This window comes from Gymnoscopelus microlampas (assembly GCF_963454915.1).
Source record: "Gymnoscopelus microlampas genome assembly, chromosome: 12".
Taxonomy (NCBI): Eukaryota; Metazoa; Chordata; class Actinopteri; order Myctophiformes; family Myctophidae; genus Gymnoscopelus; species Gymnoscopelus microlampas.
In genome coordinates this window covers 50,172,647-50,195,180 of record NC_139949.1, presented here as the reverse complement: position 1 = coordinate 50,195,180, position 22,534 = coordinate 50,172,647, and the positions used below count along the sequence as shown (strand labels likewise).

Below are 22,534 nucleotides of genomic sequence, written 5' to 3'. Positions count from 1 at the left end.
TATGATTTTCTTCTATAATGACATGCGAGAATAGTGATTTATTATTCATTAATTAAATTGTTGATTATTATTGATTATCTTTTGTAATCGATTAACTGTTGCACTCCTAGATTCTCTTCTCTACAGGTCTGAAAGGTCACAAAATGTATTCAATACATCCAAATGCCCCCATTCTATCGGGTCACATAGTGCAGAATGTGATTTATATTCATTTGAATGCCTTCTGAGGACAGCATTCAATTTCATTATCATACTGAGTAATATACTGTTACTGTATATAAACAATGGATAGTACCCGAGACCAACAGCAGGGGGCATCAATACACCAACTGGCGTCTAGACAACGTGTTCGTCAGAAGAAGAACATACCCACAATGCAGTAGTGAAAACAACATGGTGTGTTGACTGACTGTTGTTGACACTTTAAAATACCATAGATTTATATAAAAGTAAAATACAAAGAAAAGTAAAACGTGTCGTTTCTAAACAGTGTCGTCGTTAAGCAGCAGGAGGACGTTTGTTAGCAGCTCAACCACTGAAACACAGCAGGTAAAGATCAACTCATTATGTTGGCTTCTTTGTGTGGTATGATTTTTTTTTTTTTTACCGTAACCACTTGAACCCTAGCAGCATCCCTTTTCTGAAGAGAACATTAGCCAAAAATAGCAGATCTACAAGCTCACAACGCCTCGCGCTTGTAGATCTGCTATTTTTGTCAAAGAGGTATATGTGCAGAGGGGAAAAAGAGCAGACCAAGTAAACAAAAAAAAGTTTCATCTAAAACACAATGTTATACAATGCGAGTGGGGGTCCCTGCTTCATCTATCTCTCAGCTAGGAGGTCCTTGGCCTGAAAACGTTGAAGACCCCTGATCTGTGTGGGGAAAAAAACACATACAACCATGCAGTGCGAAAAGCTGCAGTACATTTACATTGTATTTTCTTCCATGTTGACGTCACCATTATTAATGTAACCCAATCCAACGTCTTGTTTAACAGCGGTTAATCTCCAATGTAAGCAATGAGGTGCAAACTTAAATGAGCAGGATTTAGTTCTCTATGTCCACAGTAATGTTTGACTGTCAACTAAGTGAATTTCCACATGCATTCATGCACCAGAGATTGAATCCTTACCAACTAAACATGTGTCATGCTGTAGTGCAGTGGTTGTCAATCTGTGTGTCAGGACCCCTATGGGGGTCCCCAAATTATTTTGGAGGGGTCCCCAGACGACACTAAAGTGACAATTTATTTAAGTCTTTTAATGCCTAGAAAATCAATACAAAAGCAAAGACAAAGAGCATTAGGCTACTGCATCAAAAGTAATCAACGAACTATACTATAAAACTGGCTTCATTAATTAAACATAGGCTTAATTGTCAAATAATATAAGACAATGGCAAATATCTTGAAGCTCACAACGCAACGCAATTGTGAGCTTGTAGATCTGCTATTTTCAAGATGTTTATCTATAGTCAAACTAAATGTAATGCCTCACACTCCTACATTCCAAGTGCTTGTCAGGGTACAAATATGATTATTTTGGGGGTGTCACGGCCTGAAAAGGTTGAGAACCACTGCTGTAGTGTGTCAGGCCCAGAATGACCCATCCAGGATCACAATTATACAACAGACTAAAGGAATGGGTGTGCAAGATTCTATAACGTAAACATACAAATTAACAATGACTTTTCACATAGTGAACACGTGTAGCCTATCATTTATTATATACTTAATTCATATTAGTGATACAGTTATTTAAATCAGTGGTTTTCAACCTTTTCACGTCTAGGACCCCCAAATTGACACACATTAGCCCACGGACCCCCATTTGAAAATATATGCCAGGGACTCAACCATTTTGATTTCTTGAGGGTCCCAATCTACACTGTATCATCATTATCAGTGTTCATTTAACTCTGAGAGTGTTCCATTTGTACACTCTCAGAGTTACAGACATATAAGGGTCCATTTGGTTCCTAATTATTAATTTGGCTGGGGACTCCCTGGAACCCCCTCAAGGACCACTGGTGGTCCCCGGACCACTGGTTGAAAACCACTGATTTAAATAGTTGATGTTACATAGTCCTTTATTGTATGAATTAAACTGATTTTGGTTCCTAAATGGCCTTTCTTCTAGTGCCACCAATGCCCCATGTCTCAAAATGTAATGGGCAGAATCAGATGGTCATGAAACTTGCTTAGTGTATCCATGCTCCCTGGAAGATGAACCCTAAAGTGTCCCCACTATCCCATGGCCTATCTTCTAGCGCCACCATCAGGCCAAAATAGTGACTCTTCACACTTGGGGGTGCTCGTTTATGGCAAAAAATGATCACGATTATTTTGGTCAATATAGAGATCACAAATCACAATTATTTTAAATGTTTACTCAATGATTCGAAATGTTATGCATTGAAAAAATCACACCCAGTGTACAGACCTAACAGGTCTGTTCATTACATTTACATTACAGTCATTTAGCAGACGCTTTTATCCAAAGCGACTTACAATAAGTGTATTCAACATAGGTAGGGAACGAAAACTACTAATCACCAGAAGTTTTAAGTACATTTCCTGCAAAAACAAGCAACCAAGAGTATACCTAGCGCTAAGGTAAAAGTGCAATATATCAGCTACCTACTTTCTTAAACAGATGAGACAAAAATGGCAAAATCAAATGAGCACGAGCTAAAACAAATAAGTGTATCGACTAAACAAGATCCAATAAAACAATACAAAAATAAAACAAGAGTTCGTACAACTAGTTAACAACAAGTAGGCCAGGCAAAGAGGAAGGATAGTGTTTCCTGAAGAGGTGGGTTTTCAGCCTGCGGCGAAAGATGGGCAGTGACTCTGCTGTCCTGACATCAGTGGGAAGTTCATTCCACCACTGTGGGGCCAGAACAGAAAAAAGTCGTGACCGTGTTGATCGACCAGAAGGACCGTTGAGTGGCGAGGGAGTCAGTCGCCCCGAGGTGGCAGACCGGAGTGGTCGGGCAGGGGTGTGGGCATTGACCAAAACCCGGAGGTAAGAAGGAGCTGTTCCTTTCACTGCTCTATAGGCTAGCACCAGGGTTTTAAACTGAATGCGAGCTGCTACGGGGAGCCAGTGCAGAGAACGGAGAAGGATAGTTGTGTGGGAGAACTTGGGGCGGTTGAACACCAGACGAGCCGCAGCTTTCTGAACAAGCTCCAGAGGTCTGATGGCTGATGCCGGAGCACCAGCAAGGTGCAAAAACTACTAGAAACTACAGACTACCACACAAGCTAATAATACAGTACTAATAGAAAAGCACTTAGTGTACAACTACTAGCAGCTTGCTAAATAACAAAAAATGATACTATACTCAACTACCCAGGGGTCAGGAGCTCAATTCTCTTCAGATGTTGTTTACACACTGTTCATGAAAGTCCTTGCGGACTTGTTTCCAATGAGGGCCAACTACTCTGTTTGATGAGTGTTTGCTGGTATTCAGGCGGTACTACTCTGTTTTAGTGTGTGCGTTGGTATCCATACGGTACTACTCTATTTGATGTGTGGGCGCTGGTATTCAGACGGTACTACTCTATTTGATAAGTGTGCTGTGTGTGTGTGTGTGTGTGTGTGTGTGTGTGTGTGTGTGTGTGTGTGTGTGTATGTGTGTTTGTGTGTGTGTCTTTAAATGGTGCATGTGTTTAATTAGTGTAAATCTTTTTTTGTATTGTTTTATTTTGAGTAGAATACATTTTTACCCCCTTTTTCGTAATGGCAATTGATTCCTCCACACACACATTCCTGTGTTGTCACTGCTGTAATATCCTACTGACTCACCTGCCAGTGAGGAGCCTCGTCTTACTCCTCCCCCCCAACACTCCCCGCTGACAGGTGCCGCACCAGCCAGTAGGAGTACGTGCAATGACCAATATCACCCTCCTCACCGTCCGGCTTCCCTCCCCCAAACACGGGCCAGTTGTGTTCGCATAGACGCCCAACAAAGCCGGTTGCACCATGGTGGATTTGAACCCACAACCTCTGTGGTGGTGGGCAGGGACTTTATCACTGCGCCAACAGAGTGCCCCTATACTCTGCTTTATTGCTGCTTCATTGTTTGATCATAGACCACTTTAAATTTGAATTTCAGATGATTAAACAAACTGGTCATATTGTCATGTGGTGCACTGACCACCATAATATATCTTAAAGGAGTAGTTCACCCAAAAAATGACTTATTTTCCATCAATTGCACACTCCATGAAGCCATTTTTGTTTTTGTGGCATTCCTAAGCCAATAATTTGATTCCCGTCTCCTACCGGCTAATGTATCCGGTAGGAGACACAAAGTAGATTATTTGTCTCCTACCGGATACACACCCGTCACCCGGTCATCAAATTATTGGCTTAGGAATGCCACAAAAACAAAAATAAATGGAGTGTGCAATTGATGGAAAATAAGTAATTTTTGGGTGAACTCCTCCTTTAAACAGGATTTGTATTTGTTGAAAAAGAGATTATTTGGTTTCTTCTTGACCGATATGGGTCCATCTTGAGTACATCTAGATCTGAACTAAACATTTCACAGTTAACTGAGACTGAGTTCGGGCTTTTAGGGAGGGGCGAAAGTGCACTGATGTAATTGAAAGGGTTGCACTGGATTTATAATTAAACAACCCAAGACAAAACGAGCATCATTGTGAAATTAAATGTGGCACAATCATTGTTTTATCATAATTGTTGGAAGCCAACATTTTTATTGAGCAGCCCAACTTTGATCACTCTGTTCACAGAGGTCAAAAAAGGCTGGTTATGTGATAAAATATAATTCCCCATCCCTACTTGTGTGAACGTAAATTGTTGTAGCTTGGGGGTGTATTTTGGGTCACTTTCCAGCCTATAAACTGCACTTATTTGTACCCTATGCAAATAAGTCTTTGCACACATTCAATCATTAAGAATCATCTTTATTGTCATATAATAGGTTTACAGGTGTAAAGAAGTGTGAAAAAAAGGGGTTAGGGCTGCAGAAACATTAATAACAGATGGGTTACTTTCACCTTATTCACTTTAGACCATTATTTGCATCCCTGGAATTTTACCTTGTGTAATCTTAAGTTAAGCGTAATTTCACATTCAGTTATTAAAGTCCTTATTCAACTCCTTCATTTCAGACCAGTGTGTGGAGTCCAGACTGCAGGTGAAGATGAACTCTCCAGACTCAGCCAGGGCCATGTCTATTAAACAGGAGGAACCTGAAGACCATCCACACCTCAGTAAGTTTCATGACTGTGCTCTCTCTTTCTTTCATATTGTCTGTTCTGTTGTAGAGCTGTTACAATAATAACACAGATATTCAATGGGCCTTTTCCTCAGCTTTCAGGTTTAACCACTTGAACCCTAGCACCCCTATTCTGGGTGGAACATTTGCTGAAATTAACTGATCTACAAGATCTCTAGCTTGTAGATCAGCTATATTTTAAGAAGAGATTTGGTGTAGAGGGGAATGTCACTCCCTTCACAAATGAAGTCAGGTGTTTTCTCACTGATGGTTTAATAAGCACACTTACGGCTCACAGACCAACGTCAAAACTGGTACAAAAGACACAAAAATAACACAGAAAAAGACACAGAAAAACATAAACATGTCACACATACAAAACATAATGAAAGAAAATACACTTGAAATTAAATTGACCTCACTGGCTGCATATTGCAGTGAAGGGGATGCGTCCAGGAAACCCAAAAGAACAATAAACTAAGAACTGAAACAAACAAATCGATCAATTAAACATAACATAGTGAAATATAATGAAATATAACATAAAACTTAAATGATGACATTCAAAGCAATAAAACAAACCTTGTCAGCGACACGCTGCTTACAAATAAATACAAACACATCCGTCCTCATGGAATCGTAACTCACTCTGAGATAGTGAGTTCTCAACCGGCACACTAACATGTGAGGAGACGGCCGGAAGTCGTCAGAATGCAACCTCCGGAACTCTTAATAAAAAATAAAATAAATATTAGCGAAAACAAATAATGACAAAAATAATAGGTTATGGCAGCCAAAGGGAAAACTAGTGAACTAAGTACATAGCAAACCCCAGTCAACTAAGTATTAGTTCACTTAGTAATAGAGTGTTAGTTAGTGTACTATGTGTAGAGGGTTTTAGTGGTTAAAACAAGTAAATCTTCAACTATTTTCAGATTTCAGTGCTTGACAGATTACACACAGCGCGTGTGTAATCTGCCGCGCCATCATCGTCGTCCTGGCAACAGGTCGTATGACAATCGACAAAGCCGGATGCACCATGTTGGATTTGAAATCCCAGGCTCCGTGTTGGTGGGCAGCTACTTTACCACCAGAGTGTGATTCAAATTAAATAAGTAACAACAAATACACATTTTAATTACTAATCAAAATATGTATGTATATCTTGCTTTGAAGAGTTCAGAAGTTCAGTTTCAAAAAGCACCTGTAATAACCTGTAGTTCGTAACATTTTGGCCAATCTAAGTAGGTGATAGCTCATTATGTAAATGGGACTTGGAAGATGGAACTATTGATTTACATTTTAGGAATCCAGTGTTGACTATCATGTTATTTTTCTGCTCCTAGACATCCTGCAGATGGTTGTGTGTAAAGAGGAGGTTTCCCCTGAACAGGAGAGGAGCCCCAGTCTCCAGGAGGAACCAGATCCTCCACAGATTAAAGACGAACAGGAGGATATTCTTCCAAGACCAGAGGAGGCTGATGAGTCAATGTTGACATTACTAGCAGTGAAAAGTGAAGATGATTATGATGAAGACATCTCTTCACGCTGCTCTGAAGTTGAAGTTGAAGTTGAATCTGACACTGAAGTCGCTGAGGACGGTGATGATAAACACTGTGACAAGAGTTTCAGTGAGTCAGGTCCCTTGGAGACACACCAGCATATCCACACTCTAGATAGGCCGCTCCTCTGTAAACATTGTGACAAGACTTTCAGTCAGTCATCTTCCCTGAAGAGACACCAGCGTGTCCACACTGGAGAAAAACCTTTCCAGTGTGCACGGTGTGACAAGAGTTTCAGTGAATCAGGTACCTTGAAAACACACCAGCGTATACACACTGGAGAAAAACCTTACCAATGTAAACATTGCCACAAGATTTACAGCCATTCCAGTGCTCTGAAGAGACACCAGAGTGTCCACACTGGAGAAAAACCTTTCCACTGTAAACATTGTGACAAGAGTTTCAGTCGGTCATCTCTCCTGAATAGACACCTTCGTGTCCACACTGGAGAAAAACCTTTCCAGTGTAAACAGTGTGACAAGAGTTTCAGTGAATCAGGTACCTTGAGAACACACCAGCGTATACACACTGGAGAAAAACCTTACCAATGTGAACATTGCCACAAGAGTTACAGCCATTCATCTGAACTGAAGATTCACCAGCGTGTCCACTCTGGAGAAAAACCTTTCCACTGTAAACATTGTGACAAGAGTTTCAGTCGGTCAGCTCTTCTGAATAGACACACGCGTATCCACACTGGAGAAAAACCTTTCCACTGTAAACATTGTGACCAGAGTTTCAGTCGATCAAGTGACCTAAAGACACACCTGCGTGTTCACACTGGTGAAAATCCTTTCCAGTGTGAAAAGTGTGACAAGTATTTCAGGCGATCAAGTAACCTAAAGACACACCAGCTTGTCCACACAGGAGAAAAACCTTTCCATTGTACATATTGTGACAAGAGTTTCAGTCTGTCAATCTCTCTGAAGAGACATCAGCGTATCCACACTGGAGAAAAACCTTTCCACTGTAAACATTGTGACAAGAGATTCAGTGACCCAAGTCAGCTGAGGGAACACCACCGTATCCACAATGGAGTAAAACCCTTCCATTGTAAACATTGTGACAAGAGTTTCACTCGATCAAGCAACCTGAAGACACACCAGCGTATACACACTAGAAATAAAGCTTTCCAGTGTAAACATTGTGAAATGAACTTCAGTCAGTTACATACCCTGGAAAGTCATTGGAGTGTTCACACCGAGGGTAAAAACTTTCCACTGTGAATAATTAAACAGCTGTTTGTTGGTACGGAGGTGGTTAGACAGGCAAAATGTTATGATATAAATACTGCTCTGGTCAACATTAGGACTTGTCACACAGGTGAACATAGGCTACTTAAGGGTAATCGGAGCACACAGTCGGCAGGCACTTGCAGAGGTGCATAATAAGCTTGGACGAAATGATAAATTATTCCTGTCAGCCCAAAAATCACCGATTTGACGATGTATTCACGCTAGAAAAGCAATAATGTGAGAACAGTCCTTTAAGCTCGAGTTATACTTCGCCGTACAGCGGCGATTGGTCTACTTTGGAGGTGACATACACACATACGTGCACGCGTTTGTACGTACATACGAACCATGTTCTATACAGCTTGGCCCACAGTCTAATTCACTCCCAAATCAGAGCTCGCGTCTGGAGTATTATGTTTTAATATTGTTTCATGAGTTCATGATATAAATTAAACATGCTCTATTTGTTGGCCCAAAGGACTGCTTCTGAATTTTGAGGCGGCTTGATGAAGTAAACCCCCCGAACATATGTCGCAAGGACTTACCCCCCCAATCCAATTGATGCTGACTGAGCTGAGTGCCAAGCAGGGAGGCATTGGATCCCATTGTTAGTCTTTGGTATTGAATCTCAAGGCAGACACTCAAACCATAAGGCCACTGAGCTGTGCAAAGTTGGGTACAATAATTAAATATATCAATTCAGACAATTTAAAAAAAAAAGTATATATATTTGTATTTTGCTAAAGCTATGAAGTCTGATTTTTCAGAACTTCAGTTTCCAGATACACTTGTTATAACCTGCTCTAAGTAACTGTTTGGTCAATCTAAGTGGGTGATAGCTCATTTTGTACATGGAAGATAGTCAACACTGGATTCCTGAAATAAAATGGATTTGTCTATCATGTTATTTTTCTGCTCCTAGACATCCTGCACGTGGTTGTGTGTAAAGAGGAGGTTTCTCCTGAACAGGAGAGGAGCCCCAGTCTGCTCCAGGAGGAACCAGAGACTCCACACATTGAAGGGGAACAGGAGGAGCTACTTCAAAGACCAGAGGAGCCTGATGGGTCAATGTTGACATTAGTAACAGTGAAAAGTGAAGATGGTGATGAAGACATCTCTTCACACTGCTATGAAGTTGAAGTCAAGCTTGAATCTGACACTGAAGTCACTGAAGACAGTGATGATTGGGAGGAGACCAGTGGAGGTCAGTCAGTGTTAAACTCAGGGACATGGACGTGTTTGGGGGAAACTGGGATTTGGCATGACGACTAGATTGTGGAATAAACGAGAAATAAATCATAAATTAAAAATCTGATAAATTTACAGGGAAGCTGTAGGGCTCCCAAACAAGGAGCTGGAAAAGATGGAGGCTTTTCAAGTTATATCTCGCCATTTCTTTAAGCCATTTTAGCCTTACTTTCCATTCTTCTCTCTCACTCTCTCTCTGTCTCAGGAGTGTTGTCCCAGTCCTCCCAGACTCAGGTCTACTCCTGTTCTGAGTGTCCATACGCCTTCACGTCTCAGGTCTTCCTCTATAAGCACATCAAGAGGAGCCACAACGACCTCTACTGCCAAATGCTGAGGAATGGACAGATCACCTCAGCTGCTTGTCAGCAAATCCTCAACTCTGTATCCAGCCAGAAACAAGGAGACACTGACCAACCAACATCTTACAGTCATCATCACTTTACCGAGACTTTAAATGAACAAGGTGAAGTAAAGACACGTCAGGTGACTTTCACAGGACAGAAAACACACATCTGTAAGCATTGTGACAAGAGTTTCAGTCATTCAGGTGGCCTGAAGAAACACCAGTGTGTCCACACTGGAGAAAAACCTTTTCAGTGTAAACATTGTAACAAGAGTTTCAGTAAGTCACATGACATAAAGAGACACCAGCGTGTCCACACTGGAGAAAAGCCTTTTCAGTGTAAACATTGTGACAAGAGTTTCAGTCTTTCAAGTAATCTGAAGACGCATCAGCATATCCACACTGGAGAAAAACCTTTCCACTGTAAACATTGTGACAAGAGTTTCAATCAGTTAGGTTACCTGAAGAAACACCAGCGTATCCACACTGGAGAAAAACCTTTCCACTGTAAACAATGTAACAAGAGTTTCAGTGCATCATATCTGCTGAGAACACACCAGCGCATTCACACCAAGGGGGAAAATAATATTTCCACTGTAAATTAGCTTGCTGGGAAGATCAAATTAAACACCTGTATGTTGGTAGGGAGGTGGTTATCAAGCTAACATATTTTGGATATAAATACTGTAGGCCTCCATTAGGACTCATCTTTGGAGACTCCCCCCAGCTCTTTAAAAAAAAGTTTTATCCTTACACCCATTTGTTTGAACCATTTGTTAACTCTTATCTTATCTTACTTATATATCTTATCGTACTATATACTATATAATTGACAAAAGCTCTGAAAGTTCGTCCGGGATTCGCAAGCACAGGATCACTCCACATGCCTCCAAGACCCGCTACAGACTGTTGATCAGAGCTATGGCTATGTTTTAGGCATCTTACCCCACCTCGATCTGTGAGAAGACTCTCGGCTTGATTGATTATCTGATTTGCCTATCAGACCCTCAGCCTGATCTGGCAGGGTGCCATAGCAACCAGATACAGGAAGTCTGACCTCTTTATCACATGCCCGAGGTTGGGAGGTTGGGACTAGAGGTTAGGGCCGCAAAGCAGGAGGAGAGGAGAGGAGAGGCCAAAGAGGCCGGACTTCGCATGACGTGTGTGCAGAGTGACTAAGCCAGTACTGCCTGGACCAACCTCGGATCGGGCCTAGATGTGAGGGCCGCGAAGCGAAGTTAATATAGTTATAAATGTGGATTTGTGTTTATTTAGCTAGAGCATGCCATTGTATTCATAAGTAGCGAACTTTGACCAAGGCTGTTATGACAGCCTTGGTCAAAGTGGGCTACATGTTCAGAGCCTTTCAGAAAAGATAATGTGTGAAAAGATGACTAAATCACAAAACCTGAATCCTTAAATCCTTGTCTTTCATTCACCTAAACATCTGAACTGAATATATAAGTTGAATAGAACAAAAAAAGAATTGTTGACTGAAATAATCTAAATAAGCAATTATCACATTTTGTAGTTATGATTCTCTTATACTGTCATGAAATGAGGGGGGGAAATGGGGTAAATGCATTAATAAAACTTTGAAAATATTTTTTTTTCTGTCCGGCCACATATGTATTGCAAATATTTTTTATGTTCATTTATATGGTAGAGCTGTTTTTCTATAATTTTACAGCTTTTATGCTATTCTTTAATGCAGTGTTCTCTTCCGTGCAATGACTTCATTCATATAAAGAATATTTCTGCTACGAATTAACTCGCAATATTCTTACTGTCACAGTCTGGATATACGATTCAGCCTGCATTTATCATATTAAATATTGATATTATTTACATACTTTGAAAATGATATGGTTAACATGTTTATACATGGTATATGTTATGTCCTGAAACACTTATACTTGTAATAGGCTCGTCTGGAAGGTCACATAGTACTATTACTGTATAGGCAAGGCAAGGCACTTTTATTTTTGTAGCACATTTCAACAACAAGGCAATTCAGTGTGCTCTACACAGAACATCAAGCACAGGAAAACATTTACAGATACAGGTACGGTGCAGAAGAGAAAAATAAAAGTAACTCAATCCAAGGCAGCAGCAAACAGACAGGTCTTTAGACAGGTCTGTTTTAAAAGAAATAAGAGTGGCAACAGACCTGCAGTTTTCTGGGAGTAATTGTTCCAGATATGTGGTGCATAAACTAAATGCTGCTTCCCCACGTTTATTTTTGTTTTTTGGCGTCAGAACAAATCGTACAAGATCAGAAATCTATTTTGGCCCCAAACCATTCAAAGCTTTATAGATCATTGGTTCTCAAAGTGGGTTCCGGGGACCCCCAGGGGTCCTTGAGGGAGTTCCAGGGGGTCCCCAGCTAAATGGTAGATAGTTAGGAACAAATTGACTCTTATGGGTCTGTAACTCTGAGAGTGTACAAATGGAACCAAATGGACCATTTGGTTCCATTTGTACACTCTCAGAGTTACAGTTTCATTTGTACACTATCTGAGTTAAATTAACATTGTTTTTTACAATATAAATTGGGGTCCCAGAGATAGAAATAGCCATTAAATGGGGATCCGTAGCCTAATGCATGTCAAACTGGGGGCCCTTGAAATTAAAATGGTTGAGAATCACTGCTGTAAAAATCTTCTCTTATGGGGGTCCCGGCATATCTTTTCAAATGGGGGCCCGCGGGCTAAGTGTCAATTTGGGGGTCCTTGACATGAAAAAGATTGAGAACCGCCGTATAGACCAACAGCAGTATTTTTTTAAATAATGTTTTTGACACACAGAGAGAGCCACTGAGCCATGATTTACACTGACTGGCTCCTTGTGTGATATGCTCTACTTTCTTGGTATTATAATATCAAGAAAGTGGAGCATTTCACACGCTGCTGCTGCTCGAGTCCTTGCTATAATAATAATTACAGTAAGGACTTGAGCAGCATCGTTCTGAATCAACATGCAGTCGTCTTGATTAAATAAACAATGGACAGTACCCGAGACAAACAGTGGGGGGCATCAGCAATACACCAACTGGCTTCTAGACAAAGTGTTCGTCAGAAGAAGAAGAACACATACCCACAATGCAGTAGTGAAAACAACATGGTGTGTTGATCGACTGACTGTTGTTGACACTTTAAAATACCATAGATTTATATAAGAGTAAAATACAAAGAAAAGTAAAACGTGTCGTTTCTAAACAGTGTCGTCGTTAAGCAGCAGGAGGACGTTTGTTAGCAGCTCAACCACTGAAACACAGCAGGTAATAAAGGTTAGGTTACCTAATTCATGTTGTGTTTCATCTACTTTACGTCTTAATACCTATACCTCTATGCTTAATACTGACTCCTCATTTCAGACAACATTAATCGCTCTTTAGATAGTGTGTTCGTAAACACGTTACAACACTGTCAATGTAACCTAGTTATATCACTGTTTTATAGCAGTGGCTAATCTCCATATCAGGTGCAAACGTAGCCATGGTTCACATGACGCTCGTCTGTCACAAGCGTCATGGCGGAACTTCAACCTAATTTTGGCATTTTCTCCATTTACAACCCGTACATCTACTTAAACGTTCAGATTTCAAATATAAAGTGCTGGCCCCACGACCATGGATGTACCAAGTTAAAACGGGTGGTTCTAAGTACCCGTGTCTTCCACATTGTTCAATAAAAAGCATTTTAATCCGGTTGGCGGCCATTTTCTCATAGAGTTGTAGTGTATCAGAGTGCAGTACACCTCCTAACCGATAGGGTCGCGTGGTTGAAAGCATGGGAATTTTTTTTTTTTAAATGGCCACCGATCGGATTAAAATGCTTTTTATTGAACAATACGGAAGATACGGGTACCTAGACCCGCCCGTTTCAACTTGTTACATCCGTGGCCATGAGGTAAGCACAACGGCTCGCGCTGCGAGGCGTTGTGAGCTTGTAGATCGGCTATTTTTGGCAAAGAGGTGTAGAGGGAAAAATGAGCAGACCAAGTAAACGAAAAAGTATAATCTGAAACACAATTTTATACAATATAGAGGGGGTCCCTGCTTCATCCCTCTCTCAGCAAGGGGGTCCTTGGCCTGAAAACGTTGAAGACCCCTGATGTAGACTCCAGTGTCTTTTGTTGAGATTCTGAATTCTTAACTCTCCATCTTTAAACCAATCCAGTAACTATGATTGGTGCAGGGCTGAGCATGGATCAGATTGTAAATACCATTATTTATTTGTTTATTTATTTATTTCAATGCAGATTTTTGTTTTATTTAAAATCATCCTTAAATTCAATTCATTATTTCAATGGACTAAAATCTTGTTTGATGGCCTTCCTGCCCTGGCATTCGGCCTTTGTGCCGTCAGAACATGGACAACACTAAAGGCCAAGTGGCCTTGCCCCTAAAATGACGACATTCCACTAGGCTTGGTTGAAAGATCACCAGACATGCAATCACTTATAATATTTTTTTATAGACTAGGCCCACGCTAAATTCAAATGTTATATGAGTCTATTGATAAACCGTTGATCTACCTTGAGTGCTGTTGTTAACTAATGTTGTATTGTATCGTTGTTATATTGTAATGTTTGTATTGTTTCTTCCTTTTTTAGGGACTATACGGGAGGAAAGTAGCTTTTGCTAAATCCGACATATTTACACTCGCTCTTGTGTACATTTATTACCTGTCTTGTGTTCATCAATGTGCACTGTCCTGACCAAATACATACATGAAATAAAGTTAAGTGTTTTGGGCTTTACATGCTGTGATCAGGGCTTGAAAAGGAGAGCATTCTCTCAATGGTCTTTCCTGATTAAATAAAGATCAAAGAAAGAAAAAGAAAGTTTCACAGCCCAGTGTATGAACTGCACTTGCTTGCACCCTATGCAAATAAGTGATTGAATGCATTCAAACATTCAGAATTAGCTTCATTGTCACTTCTTCAAGTTATTTGTACGAACCCCATTGTAGTTTTAAGGAAAGGGAAGAAGAACGGAGATAGAAAGAGGAACAAAGGAAAACAAGGATATAAACATTTCAAAATATTCCTGATAATTGATGTGTCTACAACTCATGACCATCAATGGCCATACGATAATTGGTGGTACGGTGGGGGTATATATTGTGGTGGGGTGGACATATAAGGATAACATGGCTGCAGAAACATTAATAACAGAAGGGCTACTTTCACCTTATTCACTTTATACTATTATGTGCATTGCTGGAATCCATGTTTTGATACGTTTTCCCTTGTGTAATCTTAAGCTAAGCTGGATGTCTTCAATAATATATAAATACCATTATCTTTGCACCGTTCATATGTTGTTTGACTTTAATAACTGGAGACCTGTTGACCAGTGTATTAATGTCCTTTTTCAATTCCTTCATTTCAGACCAGTGTGTGGAGTCCAGACTGCAGGTGAAGATGAACTCTCCAGACTCAGCCAGGGCCATTTCTATTAAACAGGAGGAACCTGAAGACCACCCACACCTCAGTAAGTGTCATGTGCTCTCGCTTTCTTTCATATTGTCTGTTCTGTTGTAGAGCTCTTACAATAATAACACAGATCTTCAATGGGCTTTTTCCTCAGCTTTGAGCTTTAAAGGAGACACACCATGAATTTCACTTTTTTTTATTTTTTTGGTATTTTTTGGGCTCCCCAGTGTCTCTTGTACCCCAAAAAATATATTTTTTTAACATTCAGTCATTCATTCTCATTTCAGAGATTTTCAGAATGAGCGTGTCTTAACAGGCCATCTAAGAAATGGCAAGTTTGCTTACATCACGAAACTTTCTGCCCATGTATTTTGACAGACAGAATTGCTCAGTAGCACCCCTCTGCCCAGCAGGACGTTTTGGTATTGCAGCTGAAAGTGCTTTATAAGCCTGAGAGAATTGACTTGGGATGAGTATATCTGAGTGTTGATTTAGGCTCAAACCTTTTGAAAATGGTTTGAGGGACATACACCATATGATATTAAATATCAAATATTTTTTTTAAATTCATGGTGTGTCTCCTTTAACCACTTGAACCCTAGCATCCCTATTCTGGGGGGAACATTTGCTGAAATTAACTAATCTACAAGATCTCTAGCTTGAAGATCAGCTATTTTAGGTAAAGAGATTTGGTGGAGAGGGGGAAAGGAGTCTTTTAAGTACAGAGCAAGCTCCAGTCAACTAAGTATTAGTTCACTAAGTATAAAAGGTTAGTGTACTATGTATAGGTGGTTTTAGTCGTTAAAATGTCCCAACAAGTATATCTTCATCTATTTCAGTGCATGATGACACAGCCTTTGACAGATTTAAGTCTGCACTTTAATAATTTGGAAAAATGTGCACATTCTATCAGATATGAAAAATACCTCCTTTGCCTACTGGCAGTGTGCACTAGGAATTTTGTGCTGATCGGTACAGCGTTTTTTGAGGTTAGCCCTGGACACACAGACAGACAGATTCTCAGACTCACAGACCCGCTTACAGAGCCACGCAGTAATAATCCGTTAACATAGATTTTAAATTAGGACCCAAATTTCACCAGACATTTCAAGCTTTCATGGCTGGCGATGCTTCGGTCGTGAAACGAATTGCATCTACACTCTCCACATACACAGCCAAGAAACGTCTTTATGAATCTGCGGGGTGGCTGTTTCAGTGACGTAACTACGGCTGGGCATGTCGCAGCGAGGCTCGATGTGCTCAATTAAGTGTTTCAACCCGACATTACTCACCACCGACAGGGGCTGGTCATCTAGCACGATAAACTGGATGATGTGCTCAGTTATTACTTTTGCCTTCTTTCTTTCTCGTGGGAGTTTGTCTACTACTAGCAAACACTGTTGTTGTGATCACATGGGCTCTTCAATGCATGCTGCTGGATCCAGCATGCTGGAAAGAAGTGTGGGAGTGGACTAGTGGAATGGACTGCTTGAATCGGAGCGCTTGAATCAGACTTTTTTTTTACAGTCCGATTCAGTCCGATCCACGTTATTTGGCAGATATCGGGGTATCCGATCCGGAAATTGGATTGTGTCATGCCTCATGATAATGATGATTGTCAAGCCCCACTGCATGCTCGCATGTGAGAGTCCATTCGTGTTATGAGTGATACATAGCCAAATGATGGAACACAATTAGATGCGTTATGGTGGCCTATATTTTTGTGAGGTGTTGTCTAGGCGATGGCCAATTCTGTCTTGGTGGTGCGCTGAGGCTAAATTGGTCTGACAGACTCTGTGCGTACAGACAAACCCTATTCTAGAAGACAGCTCGGCCTAGGGCCTAAATCACTCCAAAATCAGATTTGAATCCCCAGACTCTACCACTGTGCCACCCGTTAAAGTTAAATTAGTAACTAAACATAGCAAAACATGTATTTTGCTAATATCTTGCTAAAACTTTGAAGTGTTCAGAACTTAAGTTTCCAGAATAACCTGTAATAACCTGTAGTTAGTAGCTGTTTGGTCAATCTACTTAGGTGATAGATCATTATGCACATGGAAGATAGAAACAATTAGTTACATTTTGATTTACAATTTAGGAATCCAGTGTTGACTTTAATGTTATTTTTCTGCTCCTAGACATCCTGCACATGGTTGTGTGTAAAGAGGAGGTTTCCCCTGAACAGAAGAGGAGCCCCAGTCTGCTCCAGGAGGAACCAGAGCCTCCACAGATCTATAAGGAACAGGAGGAGATACTTCCAAGACCAGAGGAGGCTGATGCGTCAATGTTGACGTCACTAGCATCGAAAAGTGAAGATGATTATGATGAAGACGTCTCTTCACACTGCTCTGAAGTCGAAGTTGAACTTGAATCAGACACTGAAGTCAATGAAGACGGTGACAAGAGTTTAAGTGAATCAGGTTCCTTGGAAATACACCAGCGTATACACACTGGAAAAAAAACTTTCCTGTGTGAACATTGTGGCAAGAGTTTCACTAAGTCAAGTAATCTGAAGACACACCTGCATGTTCACACTGGAGAAAAGCCTTTCCACTGTAAACATTGTGACAAGAGTTTCAGTCAGTCAAATGACCTGAATAGACACCAGCATGTCCACACTGGAGAAAAAACTTTACAGTGTGAACACTGTGACAAGAGATTCAATCGATCGGCTAACCTCAAGAGACACCAGTGGGTCCACACTGGTGATAAACCTTACCACTGTAAACATTGTGACAAGAGTTTCAGTAGTTCATATGGACTGAAGACACACCAGCGTATCCACACTGGAGAAAAACCTTACCACTGTAAAGATTGTGACAAGAGTTTCAGTCAGTCAAATGACCTGAAGTCACACCAGAACATGCACACCGGAGCAAAACCTTTTCACTGTGAACAGTGTGACAAAGGTTTCAGTCGATCAAGTGACCTGACGATACACCAGCGTATCCACACCGGAGAAAAACCTTTCCTCTGTATATATTGTGACAAAGGTTTCTGTCGGTCATTTGAACTGAAGATGCACCAGTATATCCACACCGGAGAAAAACCTTTCCACTGTAACCAGTGTAACAAGAGTTTCACTCGGGCAAATGCTCTGAAGAAGCACCAGCTTGTTTTTCAACACTCCCAGAATAAACATGGTGACATGGGCTTCAGTCAGTTACGTACTTTGAAAAGACATCAGAGTATTCACACCAAGGGTAAAAACTTTCCACTTAAAATAAGTAAACAGCTCTTTGTTGGCAGGGAGGTGGTTAGAGAGGCAAAATGTTATTGATATGAATACGGCTTGTATAAAGTATCAATTAAAATGTATTCATTTTAGGGCAAAATATAGTGCACAGGTGAACACAGGCTACTTAGGGGTAATCAGCAGGCACCTGCACACTTACCTAAGTAAGATAGAAATGATACCATCAACGTTTCTTTTCTTAAAGAAACTGGGAATAAATGAGAAAATAGAAACAACTAAGAATCTAGTGCTGACTATCATGTTATTTTTCTGCTCCTAGACATCCAGGAGGTTTCGCCTGAACAGGAGAGGAGCCCCAGTCTGCTCCAGGAGGAACCAGAGATTCCACAGATTGAAGAGGAACAGGAGGAGCTACTTCAAAGACCAGAGGAGTCTGATGGGTCAATGTTGACATTACTAGCAGTGAAAAGTGAAGATGATGATGAAGACATCTCATCACACTGTTTTGAAGTTGAACTTGAATCAGACTCAGTCACTGAAGACAGTGATGATCTGGAGGAGGCCAGTGGAGATTAGTCAGCTTTAAACACAATGCCTCGGACGAGTAGGGGAAACTGGGAGTTGGCAAGACGACTAAATTGTGGAATAAACGAGAAATATGACATAAAATATCATGTCCGAAATATTAACAGTGTCCTGAATAGACACCAGCATGTCCACACTGGAGAAAAAACATTCCTCTGTAAACATTGTGGCGAACGCGGGCCTCCGCCCAAGTGGAGCATACTATGAAACTCTGCTCGGCTTGTGTCTCTGTCTGTGTGTGTGTGTGCAGTATGTGTGCACTGCCTGCACTGCCTGTGTGCAACCAACAGAGTGCGCCAGAGTACAGTCAAAACACACACACACACACACACACACACACACACACACACACACACAGTCCGTAAATACACAATATTTTCGAGCTGCGTTCACTTCCAGCGTTCGCGCGTCTTACTTGTTATTAGTGTTTAAGTCAGTCGACTGCTCTGAAGGCACACCAGCGTGTCCACACAGAGAAACCAGTGTAAACAATGTAACAAGAGTTTCAGCGTATTTACACCAAGGGGGAAACAATATTTTCACTGTAAATTAGCTCACTCGGAATATCAAATCAAACATCTGTATGTTGGTAGGGAGGTGGTTGCCAAGCAAAATATTATGAATATAAATACTGTTCTTGTCAACAGGCCTCCATTAGGACTCATCTTTGGAGTTCCCCTAGCTCTTTTTTTTCTTTTAAATCCTTACACCGATTTCCTTGAACCATTTAACCCTTTGTAATATAGTCAAACATGTAGATATATGTTTATGTAGCTAGAGCATGCCATTATATTTATATGTAGCCCAGTCCGACCAAGGCTGTTATGACACACTCATCAGTGCTTTTCAGAAAATCACGGAGATAATCTGGTAAAAGAAATGACTCAATCACAAATTCTGTTTCCTTAAATCCTCGTCTTTCAATCACCTAAACGTCAGAACTGAATATATATGTGAAATTGAGCCTTGAAGAAATGAATACATTAATTACTCCCTCTAGCTCTTCGGGAGAGAGACATGTCTTTATGTTTGTTAAAGAGTCTATGCCGGTAAAATGTTTTTCTCTACTGAACTGAACTGATTCTTCACATCTCTTAGGAAATCAAATAGCTTGAATTATATTTTAAAAAAAGAGTTGCGGACTACCGAGATAATCTGAATAAGCAAATATCCCATTTTATAGCTATTATTCTCTAATTGTCATGAAATTAAAAAAAATAAAAATGCAATAATACAATTTAGAAAAGAGGTGTTTTTTTGTCATTTTTTTGGTCCGGCCACATATGAATTGCAATTTTTTTTTTTTATGTTATTCATTTATATGGTAGAACAGTTTTTCTATAATTTTACAGTTTGGTGTTAGGATTTAATGTAGTGGTTTCCTCTGTGAAATTACTTCATTAAAGAATATTTCTGCTACAAAATAACGTGTGACATTCTTACTGTGTCACAGTGAGAATATATCATACAGCCTGCATATGTCATAGATAATTGATATATTTACAAAATGATATGGTTAACACAATACTATTGTATCCTGTAGCAATGTATGTTGGTATATGTTGTGCATCCTGCATCAATTATTTTATACCTTGTCACACACCAGTGTTGTGTGAGACTAGTGAAAGTAGCTCATCTACAAGTTCTAAATGTATTGCATAGTGATGAATTATATTTTTTTAATGTGTTTTTATGTAAGCTTTGCGTAGAATTACATGCCCAAGATGGGGATTAGTAATGGATTCATTCATTTAATTATTGATTATTTATATTTGTATTTTTTTTTTTTTGGTAATCGGTTTAATTGATTAGTTTGATTAATTGTTTTACTCCTAGATGGATGTTCTCTTTGTCTACAGGTCAGGAAGGTCACATAGTACTGTTACTGTATATAAACAATGGACAGTACCCGAGACCAACAGTAGGGGGCATCAGTCTATACGCATAACTGGCGTCTAGACAAAGTGGTTGCCAGTAGAACAAGCTGCTACCCACAATGCAGTAGTGAAAACAACATGGTGTGTTGACTGACTGTTGTTGACACTTGAAAATACAAATAAAACGAAAACGTGTCGTTTTTAAGCAGTGTCGTCGACCGTCGTCAAGCAGCAGCAGGGCGTTTGTTAGCAGCTCAACCACTGAAACAGCAGGTAAAGATCAACTCATGCATCTTAGCCATGGTTCACATGACGCTCGTCTTTCACAAGCGTCATGGAACCACTTGTTCCTGTTTTGAGAATGTTTTACATTTACAACCAGTACATCTACATAAATGTTCAGATTTCAAATATAAAGTGCTGATCCCAAAGCCACGGATGTAACAAGTTAAAGCGCCTGGGTTTAAGTATCCGTATCTTCCGTATTGGTCAATAAAAAGCATTTTAATCCGAGCGGAGGCCATTTTCATACATTTTTGTATACTGTATCAGAGTGCAATACACCTCTCAACCGATAGGGGCGCGAAGTTGAAAGCAATGGAGAAAATTCGGAGAAAATTGCCACCGATCGGATTAAAATGCTTTTTATTGAACAACACGGAAGATACGGGTACTTAGACCCAGGCGCTTTAACTTGTTACATTTGTGGTCGTGGGGTCAGCACTTTATATTTGAAATTTGAACGTTAATGTTGATGTACGGGTTGTAAATGCAAAACATTCTCAAACCAACAAGTTCTATGACTGTCATGATTCAGGGCATCTGCATCTTTATTTGATGAATTTAAGAAGGAACGTTAATCTAATTACTCTTAGCTGCTATAGGTTTTTGTAAAAATGTGATCATCAACACAACCAGCAACTCTTAGCAGCAGCAAAACATTTAGGCTATGAATTGTTTTGTTGCATGTTGTTGATGTTGTCGCTATTATTAAAGTCACTCCAGGTGCATCTTAGCTCTGGATCAGAGAGCTAGTTAAACTCCATATAAGCAATGAGGTCTAAACGTATCTTGTAATTTAAAACCAGTAGGATCTTTACTCTGTCCACAGTAATGTTAATGTGATTGTCAAGTGAAGTTAGAGCTCCATGTCTTCATGCACCAGACATTGAATCCTTACCAACTAAACATGTATCATGCTGTAGTGTGTCAGGCCTAGAATGACACATCCAGGTAATGTATGTAGGGCTGTCACAATTACAAATTTAAGTTGACGATTAATTGTCACACATAATTGCGATTAACAATTTCATTGTATTTTTGGCTACATTGATTGGAACATTATGAATAAACTTAATTTCTGTTTGGCTTTGAGGCATCTGCTATTTTCGAGGGGGAAAATCGTGAAAATGTGTGCAAATCTTTGAATATATATATATATATATATATATATATATATATATATATATATATATATATACACTTTCAACTCAAATCTTTGCTTCTGGGGGTCCCTGGAACAAAATATTTTGAGATGGGGGTCCTTGGCTAAATACATTTAATTTTAGGGGTCCTTGACATGAAAAAAGTTTGAGAACCACTGAATATATAGCGACATATATATAGTAACTTTTTTTTTTAACTGTTAGGATTTAGAATACAGAAGCAAAGATTTGAGGTTAAAAATGTTCGCTTTAAAAATATATATATATCCAAAGATTTGTTCAAATGTTCATGATTTTTAAACCCCCAAAAATTAGCAGATCTACAAGCTCTTGCCGCACTATGA

The 22,534-nt window shown here is 39.9% G+C and overlaps 2 protein-coding genes across 2 annotated transcripts in view; both read left to right on the top strand.

Annotated features, from left to right (window-relative positions):
* The window catches only part of LOC311057417 (uncharacterized protein), a gene marked incomplete at its 3' end in the record, with an annotated part of 440,186 nt that overhangs the window by 364,494 nt on the left and 53,158 nt on the right, over positions 1 to 22,534 (top strand). The gene's annotated exons all lie outside the window — the stretch shown is intronic.
* Positions 1 to 22,534, top strand: part of LOC311056750 (uncharacterized protein) — a gene marked incomplete at its 5' end in the record, with an annotated part of 48,018 nt that overhangs the window by 20,652 nt on the left and 4,832 nt on the right. Inside the window, 3 exons of the mRNA XM_084073556.1 lie at positions 5,148 to 5,249; positions 6,601 to 8,022; positions 8,974 to 9,255. Coding sequence (XP_083929682.1) covers positions 5,148 to 5,249; positions 6,601 to 8,022; positions 8,974 to 9,255 — 1,806 coding nt within the window. The remainder of the gene's footprint in view (positions 1 to 5,147; positions 5,250 to 6,600; positions 8,023 to 8,973; positions 9,256 to 22,534) is intronic.